This window comes from Pimephales promelas, chromosome 7 (assembly GCF_988280905.1).
Source record: "Pimephales promelas chromosome 7, fPimPro1.hap1.1, whole genome shotgun sequence".
In the NCBI taxonomy this organism is placed as follows: Eukaryota; Metazoa; Chordata; class Actinopteri; order Cypriniformes; family Leuciscidae; genus Pimephales; species Pimephales promelas.
The window spans coordinates 4,392,748-4,414,848 of NC_142775.1; the positions used below are offsets into that span (position 1 = coordinate 4,392,748).

A 22,101-nucleotide genomic window follows, 5' to 3' on the forward strand; every position below is an offset into this window, starting at 1 on the left:
AATTAGTTATAATTGATTACTTACAAGACAAGGTCCCCACTACGCTAAACCTGTAGGAAGTGTGTGTATTTATGGGGGTTATATGGCATTCCTGACACACTACAGGTCCCCACTACGTACAATACATTAGAAACAGTGTGTAAGAGTCGAGACCAAATATAATAGACTGATAGAGAGATGAGACGGACAGACTGATAGAGAGAGAGACGGACAGACTGATAGAGACGGACAGACTGATAGAGAGAGAGACGGACAGACTGATAGAGACGGACAGACTGATAGAGAGACGGACAGACTGATAGAGAGATGAGACGGACAGACGGATAGAGAGAGAGACGGACAGACTGATAGAGAGACGGACAGACTGATAGAGAGACGGACAGACTGATAGAGAGAGAGACGGACAGACTGATAGAGAGAGACGGACAGACTGATAGAGAGAGAGACGGACAGACTGATAGAGAGAGACGGACAGACTGATAGAGACGGACAGACTGATAGAGAGAGAGAGACGGACAGACTGATAGAGAGACGGACAGACTGATAGAGAGAGACGGACAGACTGATAGAGAGACGGACAGACTGATAGAGAGAGAGAGAGAGTTAGATAGAGAGATATTGAATATATGTACCTCAACAGTGTGTCGTGAAACGCCAACAGTTGTTCCAGAATCCCCAGAGCAGTTCTTTATGGTCACCATGTCTTCATCATCATTGCTGCATGTAGCCTATAACAAAAGAGTTACAAAAATTAGTTATAATTGATTACTTACAAGACAAGGTCCCCACTACGCTAAACCTGTAGGAAGTGTGTGTATTTATGGGGGTTATATAGCATTCCTGACACACTACAGGTCCCCACTACGTACAATACATTAGAAACAGTGTGTAAGAGTCGAGACCAAATATAATAGACTGACAGAGAGATGAGACGGACAGACGGATAGAGAGAGAGACGGACAGACTGATAGAGAGACAGAGAGAGAGAGTTAGATAGAGAGATATTGAATATATGTACCTCAACAGTGTGTCGTGAAACGCCAACAGTTGTTCCAGAATCCCCAGAGCAGTTCTTTATGGTCACCATGTCTTCATCATCATTGCTGCATGTAGCCTATAATAAAAGAGTTACAAAAATTAGTTATAATTAATTACTTACAAGACAAGGTCCCCACTACGCTAAACCTGTAGGAAGTGTGTGTATTTATGGGGGTTATATGGCATTCCTGACACACTACAGGTCCCCACTACGTACAATACATTAGAAACAGTGTGTAAGAGTCGAGACCAAATATAATAGACTGACAGAGAGATGAGACGGACAGACTGATGGAGAGACGGACAGACTGATAGAGAGAGAGACGGACAGACTGATAGAGAGAGAGACGGACAGACTGATAGAGAGAGACAGAGAGAGAGAGTTAGATAGAGAGATATTGAATATATGTACCTCAACAGTGTGTCGTGAAACGCCAACAGTTGTTCCAGAATCCCCAGAGCAGTTCTTTATGGTCACCATGTCTTCATCATCATTGCTGCATGTAGCCTATAATAAAAGAGTTACAAAAATTAGTTATAATTGATTACTTACAAGACAAGGTCCCCACTACGCTAAACCTGTAGGAAGTGTGTGTATTTATGGGGGTTATATGGCATTCCTGACACACTACAGGTCCCCACTACGTACAATACATTAGAAACAGTGTGTAAGAGTCGAGACCAAATATAATAGACTGACAGAGAGATGAGACGGACAGACTGATAGAGAGAGAGACGGACAGACTGATAGAGAGACGGACAGACTGATAGAGAGAGAGACGGACAGACTGATAGAGAGACGGACAGACTGATAGAGAGACGGACAGACTGATAGAGAGAGAGACGGACAGACTGATAGAGAGAGAGACGGACAGACTGATAGAGAGACGGACAGACTGATAGAGAGACGGACAGACTGACGGACAGACTGATAGAGAGACGGACAGACTGATAGAGAGAGAGACGGACAGACTGATAGAGAGAGAGACAGACTGATAGAGAGAGAGACGGACAGACTGATAGAGACGGACAGACTGATAGAGAGAGAGAGACAGACTGATAGAGAGAGACGGACAGACTGATAGAGAGAGAGAGACAGACTGATAGAGAGAGAGAGACAGACTGATAGAGAGGATAGAGACTACAAACTACACACCTAGAGACACTGTGTAAATATTAGTAGATTGAACTTTTTATTGCAATGTTTATCTCCACGAAGAAAAAAAAAAAAAAAAAAAAAAAACTTTACTTTATTTTTACTATTTTTTATTTAACTATTTACTTATTTATATTCTATAGTGTTCTGAATGCTTTGGCAATGTAAAGATTTCTTTAACCATGCCAATAAAGCTATTTGAATCTTGAATCTTGAGAGACGGACAGACTGATAGAGAGAGAGAGAGAGAGAGAGAGAGTTAGATAGAGAGATATTGAATATATGTACCTCAACAGTGTGTCGTGAAACGCCAACAGTTGTTCCAGAATCCCCAGAGCAGTTCTTTATGGTCACCATGTCTTCATCATCATTGCTGCATGTAGCCTATAATAAAAGAGTTACAAAAATTAGTTATAATTGATTACTTACAAGACAAGGTCCCCACTACGCTAAACCTGTAGGAAGTGTGTGTATTTATGGGGGTTATATGGCATTCCTGACACACTACAGGTCCCCACTACGTACAATACATTAGAAACAGTGTGTAAGAGTCGAGACCAAATATAATAGACTGATAGAGAGATGAGACGGACAGACTGATAGAGAGAGAGACGGACAGACTGATAGAGACGGACAGACTGATAGAGAGAGAGACGGACAGACTGATAGAGACGGACAGACTGATAGAGAGACGGACAGACTGATAGAGAGATGAGACGGACAGACGGATAGAGAGAGAGACGGACAGACTGATAGAGAGACGGACAGACTGATAGAGAGACGGACAGACTGATAGAGAGACGGACAGACTGATAGAGAGAGAGACGGACAGACTGATAGAGAGAGACGGACAGACTGATAGAGAGAGAGACGGACAGACTGATAGAGAGAGACGGACAGACTGATAGAGAGAGAGACGGACAGACTGATAGAGACGGACAGACTGATAGAGAGAGACGGACAGACTGATAGAGAGAGACGGACAGACTGATAGAGAGAGACGGACAGACTGATAGAGAGAGAGAGAGAGTTAGATAGAGAGATATTGAATATATGTACCTCAACAGTGTGTCGTGAAACGCCAACAGTTGTTCCAGAATCCCCAGAGCAGTTCTTTATGGTCACCATGTCTTCATCATCATTGCTGCATGTAGCCTATAACAAAAGAGTTACAAAAATTAGTTATAATTGATTACTTACAAGACAAGGTCCCCACTACGCTAAACCTGTAGGAAGTGTGTGTATTTATGGGGGTTATATGGCATTCCTGACACACTACAGGTCCCCACTACGTACAATACATTAGAAACAGTGTGTAAGAGTCGAGACCAAATATAATAGACGGACAGACTGATAGAGAGAGAGACGGACAGACTGATAGAGAGAGAGACGGACAGACTGATAGAGACGGACAGACTGATAGAGAGAGAGACGGACAGACTGATAGAGACGGACAGACTGATAGAGAGACGGACAGACTGATAGAGAGAGAGACGGACAGACTGATAGAGAGAGACGGACAGACTGATAGAGAGATGGACAGACTGATAGAGAGAGAGACGGACAGACTGATAGAGAGATGGACAGACTGATAGAGAGAGAGACGGACAGACTGATAGAGACGGACAGACTGATAGAGAGAGAGAGACAGACTGATAGAGAGAGACGGACAGACTGATAGAGAGAGAGAGACAGACTGATAGAGAGAGAGAGACAGACTGATAGAGAGGATAGAGACTACAAACTACACACCTAGAGACACTGTGTAAATATTAGTAGATTGAACTTTTTATTGCAATGTTTATCTCCACGAAGAAAAAAAAAAAAAAAAAAAAAAAACTTTACTTTATTTTTACTATTTTTTATTTAACTATTTACTTATTTATATTCTATAGTGTTCTGAATGCTTTGGCAATGTAAAGATTTCTTTAACCATGCCAATAAAGCTATTTGAATCTTGAATCTTGAGAGACGGACAGACTGATAGAGAGAGAGAGAGAGAGAGAGAGAGAGTTAGATAGAGAGATATTGAATATATGTACCTCAACAGTGTGTCGTGAAACGCCAACAGTTGTTCCAGAATCCCCAGAGCAGTTCTTTATGGTCACCATGTCTTCATCATCATTGCTGCATGTAGCCTATAACAAAAGAGTTACAAAAATTAGTTATAATTGATTACTTACAAGACAAGGTCCCCACTACGCTAAACCTGTAGGAAGTGTGTGTATTTATGGGGGTTATATAGCATTCCTGACACACTACAGGTCCCCACTACGTACAATACATTAGAAACAGTGTGTAAGAGTCGAGACCAAATATAATAGACTGATAGAGAGATGAGACGGACAGACGGATAGAGAGAGAGACGGACAGACTGATAGAGACGGACAGACTGATAGAGAGAGAGACGGACAGACTGATAGAGACGGACAGACTGATAGAGAGACGGACAGACTGATAGAGAGATGAGACGGACAGACGGATAGAGAGAGAGACGGACAGACTGATAGAGAGACGGACAGACTGATAGAGAGACGGACAGACTGATAGAGAGACGGACAGACTGATAGAGAGAGAGACGGACAGACTGATAGAGAGAGACGGACAGACTGATAGAGAGAGAGACGGACAGACTGATAGAGAGAGACGGACAGACTGATAGAGACGGACAGACTGATAGAGAGAGAGAGACGGACAGACTGATAGAGAGACGGACAGACTGATAGAGAGAGACGGACAGACTGATAGAGAGAGAGACGGACAGACTGATAGAGAGAGAGACGGACAGACTGATAGAGAGAGACGGACAGACTGATAGAGAGAGAGACGGACAGACTGATAGAGACGGACAGACTGATAGAGAGAGAGACGGACAGACTGATAGAGAGAGACAGAGAGAGAGAGTTAGATAGAGAGATATTGAATATATGTACCTCAACAGTGTGTCGTGAAACGCCAACAGTTGTTCCAGAATCCCCAGAGCAGTTCTTTATGGTCACCATGTCTTCATCATCATTGCTGCATGTAGCCTATAATAAAAGAGTTACAAAAATTAGTTATAATTAATTACTTACAAGACAAGGTCCCCACTACGCTAAACCTGTAGGAAGTGTGTGTATTTATGGGGGTTATATAGCATTCCTGACACACTACAGGTCCCCACTACGTACAATACATTAGAAACAGTGTGTAAGAGTCGAGACCAAATATAATAGACTGATAGAGAGATGAGACGGACAGACGGATAGAGAGAGAGACGGACAGACTGATAGAGAGATGAGACGGACAGACTGATAGAGAGAGAGACGGACAGACTGATAGAGACGGACAGACTGATAGAGAGAGAGACGGACAGACTGATAGAGACGGACAGACTGATAGAGAGACGGACAGACTGATAGAGAGAGAGACGGACAGACTGATAGAGAGAGACGGACAGACTGATAGAGAGATGGACAGACTGATAGAGAGAGAGACGGACAGACTGATAGAGAGAGAGACGGACAGACTGATAGAGAGAGAGACGGACAGACTGATAGAGAGAGACGGACAGACTGATAGAGAGACGGACAGACTGATAGAGAGAGAGACGGACAGACTGATAGAGAGAGAGACAGACTGATAGAGAGAGAGACGGACAGACTGATAGAGACGGACAGACTGATAGAGAGAGAGAGACAGACTGATAGAGAGAGAGACGGACAGACTGATAGAGACGGACAGACTGATAGAGAGAGAGAGACAGACTGATAGAGAGAGACGGACAGACTGATAGAGAGAGAGAGACAGACTGATAGAGAGAGAGACGGACAGACTGATAGAGACGGACAGACTGATAGAGAGAGAGAGACAGACTGATAGAGAGAGAGAGACAGACTGATAGAGAGGATAGAGACTACAAACTACACACCTAGAGACACTGTGTAAATATTAGTAGATTGAACTTTTTATTGCAATGTTTATCTCCACGAAGAAAAAAAAAAAAAAAAACTTTACTTTATTTTTACTATTTTTTATTTAACTATTTACTTATTTATATTCTATAGTGTTCTGAATGCTTTGGCAATGTAAAGATTTCTTTAACCATGCCAATAAAGCTATTTGAATCTTGAATCTTGAGAGACGGACAGACTGATAGAGAGAGAGAGAGAGAGTTAGATAGAGAGATATTGAATATATGTACCTCAACAGTGTGTCGTGAAACGCCAACAGTTGTTCCAGAATCCCCAGAGCAGTTCTTTATGGTCACCATGTCTTCATCATCATTGCTGCATGTAGCCTATAATAAAAGAGTTACAAAAATTAGTTATAATTAATTACTTACAAGACAAGGTCCCCACTACGCTAAACCTGTAGGAAGTGTGTGTATTTATGGGGGTTATATAGCATTCCTGACACACTACAGGTCCCCACTACGTACAATACATTAGAAACAGTGTGTAAGAGTCGAGACCAAATATAATAGACTGATAGAGAGATGAGACGGACAGACTGATAGAGAGAAGGACAGACGGATAGAGAGAGAGACGGACAGACTGATAGAGACGGACAGACTGATAGAGAGACGGACAGACTGATAGAGAGAGAGACGGACAGACTGATAGAGAGAGAGACGGACAGACTGATAGAGAGACGGACAGACTGATAGAGAGACGGACAGACTGATAGAGAGACGGACAGACTGATAGAGAGACGGACAGACTGATAGAGAGAGAGACGGACAGACTGATAGAGAGAGAGACAGACTGATAGAGAGAGAGACGGACAGACTGATAGAGACGGACAGACTGATAGAGAGAGAGAGACAGACTGATAGAGAGAGACGGACAGACTGATAGAGAGACGGACAGACTGATAGAGAGAGAGACAGACTGATAGAGAGAGAGACGGACAGACTGATAGAGACGGACAGACTGATAGAGACGGACAGACTGATAGAGAGAGAGAGACAGACTGATAGAGAGAGAGAGACGGACAGACTGATAGAGAGACGGACAGACTGATAGAGAGAGAGAGACGGACAGACTGATAGAGAGAGAGAGAGAGTTAGATAGAGAGATATTGAATATATGTACCTCAACAGTGTGTCGTGAAACGCCAACAGTTGTTCCAGAATCCCCAGAGCAGTTCTTTATGGTCACCATGTCTTCATCATCATTGCTGCATGTAGCCTATAACAAAAGAGTTACAAAAATTAGTTATAATTGATTACTTACAAGACAAGGTCCCCACTACGCTAAACCTGTAGGAAGTGTGTGTATTTATGGGGGTTATATGGCATTCCTGACACACTACAGGTCCCCACTACGTACAATACATTAGAAACAGTGTGTAAGAGTCGAGACCAAATATAATAGACTGACAGAGAGATGAGACGGACAGACTGATGGAGAGAGAGACGGACAGACTGATGGAGAGAGAGACGGACAGACTGATAGAGAGAGACAGAGAGAGAGAGTTAGATAGAGAGATATTGAATATATGTACCTCAACAGTGTGTCGTGAAACGCCAACAGTTGTTCCAGAATCCCCAGAGCAGTTCTTTATGGTCACCATGTCTTCATCATCATTGCTGCATGTAGCCTATAATAAAAGAGTTACAAAAATTAGTTATAATTGATTACTTACAAGACAAGGTCCCCACTACGCTAAACCTGTAGGAAGTGTGTGTATTTATGGGGGTTATATAGCATTCCTGACACACTACAGGTCCCCACTACGTACAATACATTAGAAACAGTGTGTAAGAGTCGAGACCAAATATAATAGACTGACAGAGAGATGAGACGGACAGACGGATAGAGAGAGAGACGGACAGACTGATAGAGAGATGAGACGGACAGACTGATAGAGAGAGAGACGGACAGACTGATAGAGAGAGAGACGGACAGACTGATAGAGAGAGAGACGGACAGACTGATAGAGAGACGGACAGACTGATAGAGACGGACAGACTGATAGAGAGAGAGACAGACTGATAGAGAGAGAGACGGACAGACTGATAGAGAGAGACGGACAGACTGATAGAGAGAGAGACGGACAGACTGATAGAGAGAGACGGACAGACTGATAGAGAGAGAGACGGACAGACTGATAGAGACGGACAGACTGATAGAGAGAGACGGACAGACTGATAGAGAGAGACGGACAGACTGATAGAGAGAGACGGACAGACTGATAGAGAGAGAGAGAGAGTTAGATAGAGAGATATTGAATATATGTACCTCAACAGTGTGTCGTGAAACGCCAACAGTTGTTCCAGAATCCCCAGAGCAGTTCTTTATGGTCACCATGTCTTCATCATCATTGCTGCATGTAGCCTATAACAAAAGAGTTACAAAAATTAGTTATAATTGATTACTTACAAGACAAGGTCCCCACTACGCTAAACCTGTAGGAAGTGTGTGTATTTATGGGGGTTATATGGCATTCCTGACACACTACAGGTCCCCACTACGTACAATACATTAGAAACAGTGTGTAAGAGTCGAGACCAAATATAATAGACTGACAGAGAGATGAGACGGACAGACGGATAGAGAGAGAGACGGACAGACTGATAGAGAGACAGAGAGAGAGAGTTAGATAGAGAGATATTGAATATATGTACCTCAACAGTGTGTCGTGAAACGCCAACAGTTGTTCCAGAATCCCCAGAGCAGTTCTTTATGGTCACCATGTCTTCATCATCATTGCTGCATGTAGCCTATAACAAAAGAGTTACAAAAATTAGTTATAATTGATTACTTACAAGACAAGGTCCCCACTACGCTAAACCTGTAGGAAGTGTGTGTATTTATGGGGGTTATATAGCATTCCTGACACACTACAGGTCCCCACTACGTACAATACATTAGAAACAGTGTGTAAGAGTCGAGACCAAATATAATAGACTGATAGAGAGATGAGACGGACAGACTGATAGAGAGAAGGACAGACTGAACGTTTTATATACTATATATATATATATATGAAGAGTTCAGATGCAAAAGCCTCTAAGTGCCATTTGAAATTTTCTTCAAGAATGATCATTTTTAATCAAGCTTGTATATTTAAATTCAGTAATTTCACTTAAATGGCAATGATAATTACCTATTAATTGTTATTTAAGTGAAATTACTGAACTTAAATATACAAGTTTGATAAAAATCATCATTAAAGAAGAAAATTTCAAACGGCATTTAGAGGCTTTTGCATCTGAACTCTTCATATATCTTTTTTTAAGTATCGATACAAGTGGTTGAAATATTGATAAACTATTGTGGAAAAATATAACGTTAGTTAGCTGTATCGATATTTTAGCACAGCCCTACTAATAGATAGATGGATGGATAGACAGAGACAGACAAATAACTGTACAAAGAAGAAAAGTAGCCAAATTTTGTCAAACCTTTCTCCAAGGCCAGTCACTTCCTCCATAGTCATATGAGATTTCTTCTCCAGGAATTATGTCTTTTGCTGCAAAAAGGCACAAATGTGGCGTTCCCTCGACAATAACCTTTTTCATCATGCAGTTTGGGTTCACATCATCATTCACGAGCCGGCCTAGAGTGGTGTTCTCATGAGTTGCATCAATGCTTAGAAAAAAAAACATGAAATATGAAGGTTTAGCCTAACCTAACAAACCATAACAAGACCCAAATTAGGACATTATAACAAAGAAAAAAACATTTTTTTTTATTCATGTAAATTAAAAAAATTGGTAACACTTTATTTGAAAGGGTGTGCATAAGACTGACATGACACTGTCATAAACATGACATAACACCTGTCATGAACATGAAGGAGTCTTTATGAATGTTTATGACTTTTGCCATTAGGTGTCATTCGGTAAATTATGACACTTTTAATGCAAAGTTGACCTTGTTTAAATTGTCTTTGTTATGACAACTTAAAAATAACCAAGAAATCATGACCTGTCAACCTGACATCTTTATAACTAGTCCAACGTGTTCCACTTTACTTGAGGTAAGGGGAAATATTAATGACACTGTTGTTTGACAGCATTTGACAGTGTAATAACCCTTAATGACATCTTTATAACTAGTACAGTGTGTTTCACTTTACTTGAGGACAAGTAAAATATTCATGACAGTTATAATGGTGTCATGACGGCCAAAGTCAAAACCAACCACATATGACAGGGTAATGTAAACGCAAAGCTAAATAACTTCTTTAAGTTTGATAATTAGACCTGTTATGACATATGTGACAGGTTATGATTTCTTGGTTAATGTCAAGTTGTCATAATCAAGACATTTTTTGTCGCTGTTAATGTCAAGTTGTCATAACAAAGACATTTTAAACAATGTCAACTTTGCATTAAAAGCGTCAATGTACCGAATGACACTTAATGACAGTCATAAACATTCATAAAGACTCCTTCATGTTCATGACAGGTGTTATGTCATGTTTATGACAGTGTCATGTCAGTCTTATGCACACCCCTTCAAGTAAAGTGTTATCAAAAAATTAAACTATTTTAAAAACCTACCACCACTTCTTGTTTTGCCAGATGAAGTCAAACATATACACAGTATTCTGATTGACCTCTCTTCTGCGTTCAGATTCGATTAAAGCAATCATTTCCCCCCTATATTCAACAATAAAATCTCCTTTATTAAAAGGGGCCAATGCAAACACTCCACGACCTGAAAAAAGGGTAAAAAAATGTTAATACAATCCATTCTATACATTTAAAGAACTAGTTCACTTTAAAAAAAAAAAAAAAAAAAAAAACTTTAGCTGATAATTTACTCACCCCCATGCCATCCAAGATGGCCTTGTCTTTCTTTCTTCAGTCGAAAAAGAAATTAAAGGAGAACTCCGGTGAACAATGAACCTTTTGGTCTAATAAAACATCGGTACCTAGTCAATCGTTCTCTGAGGTGTGTTTTCATGATAATCGAATGTAAAGAGTTTTATCTCTAAAAACTGTTTAGCATATAATTCTAGCAATGGGGGCATTGACTAAGTAAAGAGAAATCGCTAGTTTATACCACTAACAAGGCTCAAAATAGCCCCACACTAACGCAGTAATATAATGAGGCTCCATACATGCAAAACGAAGCATTGAGAAGTTTGTAAGTGTACAGACTGTTTAATAAGAAGATACTTTATAAAGACAGTTCACTTAGTGTATACAGACAGGAGCCATCTTAAAAACTAGTCTCGATAAGTCAAACCATGAACGTCGTGCTGAGTGATCTGAACTCTATGAAGTTCAACGAACTTCTGAACTGTATGAACGGCGTTCAGGGATCGACTTATCGAGACTATTTTTTAACCACTGTCTGATAGGTACTTTTGCCTATTAATAAGATACTAGATTCAGATCGTTTCGTGCAGCCTAGCGAAATGATCGGTCATTTTTTTTAAATGACCGATGGTTTCGCTAGACAAGACCCTTATTCATCATCTGGTGTCGTTTAAAGCCCTTTGAAGCTGCACTGAAACTCTCTTTTGGACCTTGAACCGTTTGGTTCCCATTGAAGTCCATTATATGGAGAAAATCCTGTCATCAAAATTTTAATTTATTTTCGACTGAAGAAAGAAAGACAAGGACATCCTGGATGACATGGGGGTGAGTAAATTATCAGCAAAAGTGAACTATTTTAAAAGTGATTTGTTATTATTTAAAATTTATATTATTTAAAAGTGAACTAATCCTTTAATAATACACTAATGGTTAGCCCATTATAAATAACTTCTGTAATAGTTTAACCAGGGTTTCTACAACTTTTGACAAAGAATCGCAGAGAACACTGTCAAGACACACATTTAAAGGGATAGTTCACTTTGAAATTAATTTTTGATATGTTTTAGCTTACCTCAAGGGCATCCAAGATGTCTTTGTTTCCACAGTAGTTTCAATTTTGACATTTTTTGGTCAAACTGTTGTTGTCTGTCTGTCATACACTGGAGGCTAAGGGGGTCCACAATCGGTTCACCTCAAAGAGCATGCACAGAGAAGTCAAAATTAAACATGATTTAATGACTCGTAAATGTAAGTACACATTGATGGCATAAGACATGAAACGAGCGGTTTGTGTGAGAAAACGAACAGTATTTATATAGTTTTTACTTCTTGTTAACAGCCGTCGAACTGATCTAAATCAGATGTCCAACTGAACATATTTAGAAATACCGGAAATCGCAATGGAAGACGATTTCGATATATCTAAATATGTTTAGTGAAAGGTAAAACTTCCGAAATCTCTGTGTAAACAATGCGTGACGTAGACGCGCGAGAGATCACTTCCGGCGTAACCTCTGGAGACGGTTCAGTTTGGTTCAGTTGGACATCTGATTCAGATCAGTTCGACGGCTGTTAACAAGAGGTAAAAACTATATAAATACTGTTGGTTTTCTCACACAAACCGCTCGTTTCGTGTCTTAGGCCATCAATGTGTACTTACAATTACGAGTCATTAAATCATGTTTAATTTGGACTTCTCTGTGCATGCTCTTTGAGGTGAATCGATTGAGGACCCCCTTCACCTCCAGTATATGACTGACAGACAAGAACGGTTTGACCAAAAAATGTCAAAATTGAAAATACTGTGGAAACAAAGACACCTACATCTTGGATGACCTTGAGGTAAGATCCCTTTAAAGGCTTTTTCAAATAAATGTTTAAGTTTAAAGCGTATTAATCCCCATGGGGCAAATAGTTTGAACTCACATGGTGACTCACATGAAAACACTTAGCATATACATTCAATACATATTAAAAATATACTAACTACTTTAGACAATTTACTGCAAAACTGCTCAAATGTTGTTTTTGTTGTTGTTTTTAAAGAAATTGTAAAGGAGTAAATAATTATATGTAATCAGATTTTTTTTCAACATAAAATAAATCACAATTTTAAAATATCCCTCATATTTCTAGGTTTTAAATGACCCCAGAACCCATTCGTTTGAAAAGAATCATAGTTACTATACTATTGGGTCATTTATGACATAAAATATCATCGTTAAGAAGCTGTGGAAAATAATTTACCTTACCATAGATAGTTAACAGTTACATTAAGGAGCCATACTCATTAATGCGGGCTATAACATTACATATAAGATATAATTAATTCGACGACTCCTTTATACATAACCACGATTTACTAATCTGTTGCCTGGTGGTGTTAGTTTAATCAAACTTGTGTGAACGTGTTACTGATTAATGGCCGCCATGATATACATTTTACATGTGCGGTCATGTGCGGAGCTCCGTAGTAAGATAATAAAACCATTTCTTTACAATCAACTCACATCTATAAACTCTCTACAAACCTACCTTTATGATCATTTATGTATCTAGCCTCCAGTGCATCAGTCTTGTCGATGGCATTGATAACATGTTCCTCAGCATCTTTTGCTGGTCTGATTCTCCTCCGTCTCATGTCGATGTTGAACTCGGGCACGTCTCAGCGTCACCCCGGGGTTCACGAAGGCCGCAGGCCGCTCCGCTCCGCTCGCTTATATCTCCAGCCGTTAACTAATTAGGACTCACTACACCACGCGTTATATACACTTTAAATTATATACCGACATGCAATTTAAGTTTATCAATAGTATTTTTGCTAGAGTCAACGAGTAACATCAATTAAGTTAAGTTACACCTCATTAGAAAACTCCATTCGATCATGTAATTTAACAATCTTTCGGAATTATTTGAACTTGTGATGTATTTTTTATTTAATTATCGAAAATAACAATAAAAATAAGCTAATTACCTGAAAAAATGTATTGATTTCGTTGATTGACCACCAATTACCTCGTCGTGACTCGTTTGATTAAGCGCGATTGTTTTGCGCATGAGCAGTTGGTGAAATGTGTTTCTTACGTCACAGGTGTGCTTACCGATGCAGTACCGCGAACATACTGCAGAAGCGCTAAAGAGCAGCGCTGCCATACACACTTACACTCTGAGATCAGGTATATGTTCATGGTGGGGATTTAGAAAAAAACTGCACTAGGCATATCAGCAACACCTGCTGAGACTATTACAAGCAAATCATTGTGGGGACCGTGGAATTGGTCCCCACCATGTTTTTGGTCCCCACTTTGTGAGTGTGCTAACATGCTGAGGACCCCACCATGTGATAAAAACAAACACACACACACACACACACACACACACACACACACACACACACACACACACACACACACACACACACACACACACACACACACACCCCATCACATGCTTGAGGTCTCGAAGGCCCTCAGCTGCTGACTGAACGTGTTTTGTAACCGGTGAAATAATTGCCTGCACGAGGTCCTGTAAAACCGAGAGAGGGGCTTTAAGAGGGGCGATTCGCTTTTCATAACATTTATGCTGAAATAATCGCAATAAAACTACACCCCGCAAGTGTAAAATCAATAAATGAAAAGGAATAAAGAATAAAATAAGTCAGAACACCGAGTGATGCCTGACCTGTCGCCTCATGACGTCACGCACGGCTCAGACACACTGCGTGATCTTCTGTTTCAGGACAGCACTTAAGGCAATAATTAACCAAAGTTTTATATCCTCTTAAAAATAAGTGAATTATGTAACGCTGGCCCTGTGTGACAGCTGCTGCGGTCAGCGATCTTCTGAATACATCTCCGGACAGTTAGGAGGATCTGCTGATGGACCCGAAAACCCCAAATGTCTTTTTTTTTTTTGGGAAATTTATTTTTTATTATATGTATGTATATATATATATATATATATATATATATATATATATATATATATATATATATAATAAAAAGTTTGTATAGTTTGTATATATATATATATATATATATATATATATATATATATATATATATATATATATATATATATAAATTCCATTTAGCCCTTCCCCCTAAATAAGTTAATATTTTTATTCAGCAAGGATAGCCATTTAAATTAATCTCGTATTTTTACTGTTTTGTTCATTCAGCAGCGCAAATATTTTCAAAAATGTTTCTTGAGGATCAAATCACTATATTAGAGTGATTTCCGAAGGATCACGTGACACTGAAGACTGGTAGCTAAGCTAATGATGTTGAAAATGCAGCTTTTATCACAGGAATAAATTCATATAGAAAGCAGCTGTTTTAAATGGCTCTGTGATGCACCGATCACAAGTTATAATGCATAAATGAAGAGAGAGGATGAAAGAGTCTCCAGCTCAAACCAGATAAACTCTCATTCTGGCCAGTAGGTGGAGCTGTAAGCCGAGCTCATCTGAGACACACTACCATGATCCAAAACAATAGGTGTTTATTATGTTCACAAACATTATTTCCCTGTCACTTCTGAAGACCACAATATAAGCGCTGTCTAGGATAAAAACTACAAGTTTGTATCCAAGAAATGGAAGAATGTGGCTAAATTAACCCTTCCATATTTTGAAAATGTATACAAAGTTTAGTACAGCCCTTAAAATGACATATTTCTACCTTTTTATTCCTAAAAGATGCATATTAGTAGCCTATCTTAATACTTAATAAGTTACCTTAAATACATACCTTTTGTTACGAACCTTTTTGTGATAAAAAAAAGGTACAAAAAATGTCCTTTAAAGGGTACTACATACATGCAGTGACAACCTGGTGGACCCCAAAAGGCACAATTTGTAAACATTTTTTCTCTCAGTGTAGCAATAATCCCAATAAATTCCAAATCTAAGGTCATTGCAAACATGCTAACAGTGACATCACACCATTATGTTCGCGTGCACCCGCATTGTGTTGTGTTTACAGCCTCCTGTAGATGGCGCTGTTATCCACGAAAAGCTCCACGCATCGTGAACAATCATCGAGCATTTATGACACAACAATAATGCATCAGCGGTCAGGAAATACATTTTTCTTTATTGGTGACGTGTATTCATTCCCTTCCCTTTTCATAGAAAATAGTTTCCCATTCCAACTTCACTCTTAACATAGCCTTCCTCTTAATCATCTCAAGATATTTTGGTGTCAGATAAAGTGAAATTTAACTGTGGGTCAATAGACAAATAAGAAAACAAAAATAAAAACTTGAATTAAAAAGTGCTAGTTCTTTTATAGCCTACACCTTAAATACAAAATAATGCATTATTGGTAATAATCTTAGCCGAATCATTCTTGTATAATACCATATTCTTGTAGAATATCATTCTTTATTAAAAAAATAAAAATAAAAATAAATACAGGTTATAGCCTACTATAAGTAAATAAATGCCATTTACCACAACATATTTAAACTATAAACAGCTTTAATGGCTGTTCAGCAAAGTTTAAGCAAAATGAAGAAATTATTAGACAAAAAAATTCATCAAAATGGACAACATTATATGCATAAAATATTGTTTTGCTAAACAGAATCTGTAATTTATGAAATAATACAATTATAAAAAAATTACCTATATAAAATTACCTGTTCACATGTTAACCAAATGCTATTATGAAAATATTACGATCTCTTACCAATATGTAAGTTTGTGAATTTAAGCATTTAAATTGTAGGCTACTTTTATTGTTATAAGATATATAGGTAGTCCAATCAAAATGCACACAATTCAGTGATTTAATTTTTTTTTTTTTTTTTGCGGATCCCAAAATCAAGCATCATTGACACGACCCTAATCCTTCATCAATGATGTTTTAACTTCTATTTGGACTAGTTTTCTGTGCGCATTGCAGCCTGTGAGCTGGAGTCTGAACACACACACACACACACACTCCCCGCAGCTCATTATCACAGTCACTGATAAGCATTTGTTGGAGTGACATCATCATCACGAGTGTCGCGTGACCCGTCCTGATCAAAGGGCCACTGTGTCCGGCGGGCGTGTCCCAAATCGCGGCCTATTCATTCCACATGTATGAATTAAGTGCCCTAGTGACGTCATCACCGGGCGCTGCTGACCTTGCCCTGTCCCGACCGGCCCACGCGGACATACGCAAGTGGAAACCTGAAGGAAATGGAGAATTGCAGAAAGGGGAACCGAAGAGTCCACATAAGTGGCGTTTAGCAGCCTCTCTCACGAGCGCGGAGAGCCGGAGCCTCGGCCGGGCTGGGACACAATCTCTCTCCCAGGAATTGAGGAAAAGCACAGTCCCGCGCATCTGTTTCCTCACACAGCACATAGAGGAAGCGGGGCGTAAATCACACACAACTAAAATAGAATCAGGGCTGTTATTCAGGAGGATCTGGGAGACGTACGTGGGCCTTTTTTTCCAGGGCTGGCACAAAGTTACACTGGCATCCCTACAACAGGCCATACCTGATATATACACACAAACACACACACATATTTCTTTTTTTCATACGCACATATTTAAGTCAACAACATTGCACAATAAAAAAAAGGTTGTTACATTTAACCCCTGCATGGCGGGACATGTGGGACACTGTGGGAGCGTGGGTCCCCGAGGGCCACTGTCTTGCAGAGTTTATGTCAAACACACCCGAACAAGCTGCAATCATGGCCTGCACTGTGGGGTAAGTTGTCACAGTAATACCTGCTATTGACACTGATTTCAGAAGACTAGCATTAAAGGAGAAGTTCACTTTAAAACAAAACTTTTGCTGATAATTCCCTCACCCCCATGTCATCCAAGATGTCCACGTCTTTCTTTCTTCAGTCGGAAAGAAATTAAGGTTTTTGATGAAAACATTCCAGGATTTTTCTCCATATAATGGACTTCAATGGGAACCAAACGGTTCAAGGTCCAAATGAGAGTTTAAAAAATGAACAAATGTTTTTCCGAGTGACGAGTCGTTTGGTTCATTCAACAAACTAAACGAATGAGTTGACTCAGGAAACGATTTCGAACAGGAGAGTCACGAACGCTCATCACAGAACAGAGCAAGGCGAGCATTTGAGCTTATAAAACTTAAACGTTGTTATTTATTTATTAAATGAGCGATCGTTTCGCTTGATAAGACCCTTATTCATCGTCTGGAATCGTTTAAAGCCCTTTGAACAGTTTGCACTGAAAGTGTCGTTTGGACCTTGAACCGTTTGGACCCCATTGAAGTCCACTATATGGAGAAAATCCTGGAATGTTTTCATTAAAAACCTTAAGTAAGTAAATAAACACATTCCATCTCACACACCATATTCCAGCCCGTTCTCATCCCAAGCCAAAGCGTAGACATCCAACACACGTCACCCTTTAGCGTCAATATGTGACGCAGATTTATATGGGCCAGAAGGCGCCTCCTAGTGGTCTAACCCTAACCCTACCCCAGACCTAAACCTACCCATAACCGAAGCGTGTTATATTGATAAGGATACCATGTGCGTTGGATGTCTATGCTTTGGCAAATGCGTCGTATTTGACGTCTTGGGATGAGAATGCGTTACATATTTAGATTACTATCCATTTTAAATGGCTTCAAAGTTTAGGCTAAGTGAAAAAAAAATAAAATAAAATTCAGAATGGACAACATAATAAAAAATCGTTATGCTAAACAGAAACTGTAATTAATTAAATGCATAAAATCATATCTGATAAAAAAAAATTACACAGCATGGAAACCTGAACAAAGTTTTCGTTCATCATAGTTGACTCTTACTCTTATATGTTAACCAAATGCTATCACAAAAATATTATTTTTTGTTTTGTGTTTGTCAACCTGCGTTCAGCTCGCATAGGTCTTGTGCCAACTTTCCTGAGTGCCATATTATCTCAAACTGGCTTTGGCAAATCATGATACTCAATGTTTGTTTGTTTACTTTGGCCAAGAGATGAAAATTTAGCACAGCAAGAGGAGCCTGTCATGTAATCTGTGGAAAACGACTGCTTGGCTGCTGCCAATTGTATCTTAGCCTAACACTCTATTGATACAAATAAAATGTGAATTATGCATTGAAATATGTCCAATGCCATCTGGCTAAACAGTGGGTATTAAATCACACATCTGACTCGCTCGGAGAGTTTATGGAAATTCCGTGAGTCTCGTAAACAGCTCTGCGTGGTGTTTCTCCGAGGCCAAGAGCCCACAGCGATGAGCTCCGCACGAATCCTTCAGCTGCCGTCGGTGTTAACAGCCGTGTGGAGAGAGTTTAGCATGAAGACTAAACACTGGACTGACACACACTAGTTCACTTCCAAAACTTGTCTTGAGCTGCCTTGTCTAGGTATCTGCCTTCAAAGGATCATCATAACTGAAACACGGCACCTAAGAAGTGACTGACGTAGGCAGAAACTGTTCACCACAATAAATAGCTTTCCTGTCTATTAAAAAGAGACTCAAGAGACAGTTAATTCCAATAGAGTGTCCATTTAAAAGCATTAAAACAACAGTCATTTTAATTAGTGTTACAGTCATTGGGTAACATTGACTTCTATTGTATGGGAAAAAATCCTATGAAAGGCAATGGGTTACAAGCATTCTTCAAAAGTGTTTTGGAAGAACTTGAGGGTAAGCGAATGATGAACTATCCCTTTAATGCTATTTGGGTATAAGAAACACAACATTTATGGGACAGTTCATGTCAAATTGCTTGGTTTTTAAAATATTATATGTTATTTCAACCCGGTCTCATCCCAAGACGTCATATAACTGACGTTTTGGGACGTCTTTTGACCATACGTCAATATCCGCCTTTTTAGGGCCCCCTTAAACGTCGGTAGATGAGGTTATGGGATCCTAACTCTACCCCATACCTAAACCTACCCCTAAACCTAACCCGTCACCTAACTGACGTTAAAGGTAAAGCGTCAGTTGTATGACGGCCCGGGATCGCCATCTACCGACGTTTAAGGGGGCCCTAAAAAGGCGGTATTGACGTATGGTCAAAATACGCCCCAAGACGTCAGTTATATGACTTTTTGGGATGAGACTGTGTTAGTTATTTGATTGGGAGTTTCCCAATCACGTAGAAAGGACTTGGTCTTAGATTCCCAAAATAGTTGCCCAGAGGTGTTGCAAATATGTCCACCAAATGAAATGAGTTTCTTGAAAAGGGACTTTGGCTAAAATGAGGCATCTTGAGCAGTGGTTCTCAACCAGGGGCCAGCAGGACGATTTAAAGAGGCCTTCTACAAAATCTTGATTTTGTTTTTTGGTTCTACTGGAATAATCTACTGGTTTTCATGTTTGAATGTTCAAAAACGTCTTGCTGAAGCTCCTCTTCCCCCAGTCTAGCCATAGATATCCATAATAAAGGCTAGATGTCTCGTTTGCACTGCTGGCCAATGGAAATCGACGTCCGCAACTGGCGGCCATCTTGCCACAGGCAGCTCACTCACTCATAACATTGTGTCTTAATGGTGCACGTACTTTTTGCATAGCCATAACTTGATCAATTTTGTAACGATTTTCAAACGGTTTGGTTTGTTATAAACGTCAGAGATGTAGTTATGACACTGCAAACTTATGAAGAATAAGTGTACCAATAAATAATCATCCAGAATTATAGCCACGTAAATAGCGTTTATAAGAAACCAAACCGTTTGTAAATTTTTCAAGATTTCATTGAGATAAGAGTATTTGTGTTCGTGCGGATCACTCATCTTACATCAGAGCCCGCCAGAAAGCTTGCCTCTGAAAAGATGGCCGCCAGTGATGACGATAGAAACTCTGCCGTAAGACAGCTAGCCTTTATTATGGATATCCTACGCTATCTCACGACCAATTCGTACGAATTCGTACGATTGATTCAAAAGTGGCTAATTCGTACTAATTCATACGACCTCACTCGTACGAATTCGTACGATTTGTCCAAGCCCACGTGATGGGTAGGTTTAGGGGCGGGATCAGGGGTAGGTCATTCGTTCGAATTCATACGAATTGGCCAATTCGTAAAATATGTACGATTTAGCAAAAACGTACTAATTCGTACGAGTGAGGTCGTACGAATTGTTACGAATTAGCCACCTCGTAAAATTCGTACGAATTCTCGTGAGATCGGGTTGGGATATCTATGAGTCTAACGCTCTGTTTAGTTCCTCTTTCTATGAAGCCCCTCCTTCTGAAAAGCGCAGTGTGGTCTGATTGGTCGGCTGGATCAGTGTGTTGTGATTGGTCAACTGGGTAGGCGGCTCACTTGCTTTTGGAAGGGATTTAATGTTTTCCCTGACTTATATGAAAAACGCTTTCTCTGTCCAAGAAACAAATTTTTACGGGTTCAATCCCTATTGTAATTGTTTAAATTTCCAAGGATCAACATTCTCCCCGAAAAGTGTTCGTGCAGACTTTGAGGAAACTTTGAAACTTTGAGGACTTGTAGGACTCACACAGTCTACAACATCTGAATTTTCGGGTATTTGGGATTTTTTGGAACACGTCCTATAAGTTTTTGGCCCGATCGAAACCAAACCAGTGCCGCAAGATTCTGATTGTCAATAATTATATTACAAAAAGTTAAAATTTCGATTCACAGGGTTAAAATGGGAGGAGCCACTTTTACGAAAATGGCTGTAACTCGTGAGTATACAGTGTGTAAGACCTCATTATGTGGTCGTGTAAAAAAGCATGGCCACTTGGTGGCGCTATAACATGGAAGAACCATAAAAACTGCTATAACTATTCAACCCTAAGTCAGATTACCTTGAAAATCGGCGTGTGGTGTCTTCGTCCAAGGTATCAAGCCTGCCTTTGAGGACATTCGCATGTCTTGAAAAATGTGTCCGGCGGCAGGCAATGAAATTTGAGCAGCTATCAGACAAGGTTAACGGAGGCCTCTAGTTAATTTAATCACTTGTTAAATATCGGAGATTATTTCAAAAACCAACTTTGGCAAACTAGTCCTAGGTTTTTGGCTCAACCTCAATAACCATATATCCCCCATGGTAAACTGTCTTTCTTGGCTCTAAATGGTCTTTTCCATCTATGTTCAAGAAGCTTACACACTTGCTAATTAAAACATAATACCTTTTTACGCATGTGCTTAAAGGACTTTATTTCCGCTCAAATCTATATAAATCAG

The 22,101-nt window shown here is 39.7% G+C and overlaps 1 protein-coding gene and 1 long non-coding RNA gene across 4 annotated transcripts in view; both read right to left on the minus strand.

The window, feature by feature from the left end:
- Positions 1-44: 44 nt before the first annotated feature.
- LOC148978246 (uncharacterized) lies at positions 45-13,593 on the minus strand. The gene is made up of 16 exons (XM_089133549.1): positions 13,488-13,593; positions 10,689-10,845; positions 9,585-9,771; positions 8,805-8,900; positions 8,419-8,514; positions 7,682-7,777; positions 7,270-7,365; positions 6,378-6,473; positions 5,128-5,223; positions 4,237-4,332; positions 3,254-3,349; positions 2,483-2,578; positions 1,451-1,546; positions 1,019-1,114; positions 633-728; positions 45-50 (listed from the first exon to the last, which is right to left on the minus strand). Exons 1-16 carry the CDS (start codon positions 13,591-13,593, stop codon positions 45-47), a joined length of 1,608 nt encoding a protein of 535 aa, XP_088989675.1.
- A 2,435-nt stretch (positions 13,594-16,028) lies between these two features.
- The window catches only part of LOC148978247 (uncharacterized), a 58,981-nt gene continuing 52,908 nt past the window's right edge, over positions 16,029-22,101 (minus strand). For 2 of the 3 annotated variants that reach the window (XR_016169222.1, XR_016169220.1), the window contains one exon: positions 16,029-17,445. This is a non-coding gene — a long non-coding RNA (uncharacterized LOC148978247). Of the gene's footprint in view, positions 17,446-17,539; positions 17,657-22,101 lie in introns of all 3 variants that reach the window. The other variant, XR_016169221.1, reaches the window with a different exon arrangement.

Coding starts and splice junctions, on each gene's coding strand:
- LOC148978246 (XM_089133549.1), bottom strand. CDS start 13,593: ATGAGACGGAGGAGAATCAGACCAGCAAAAGATGCTGAGGAACATGTT. Junction 10,846..13,487: donor ATACATAAATGATCATAAAG/GTAGGTTTGTAG, acceptor CCCTTTTTTCAG/GTCGTGGAGTGTTTGCATTG. Junction 2,579..3,253: donor TTTCACGACACACTGTTGAG/GTACATATATTC, acceptor CTTTTATTATAG/GCTACATGCAGCAATGATGA.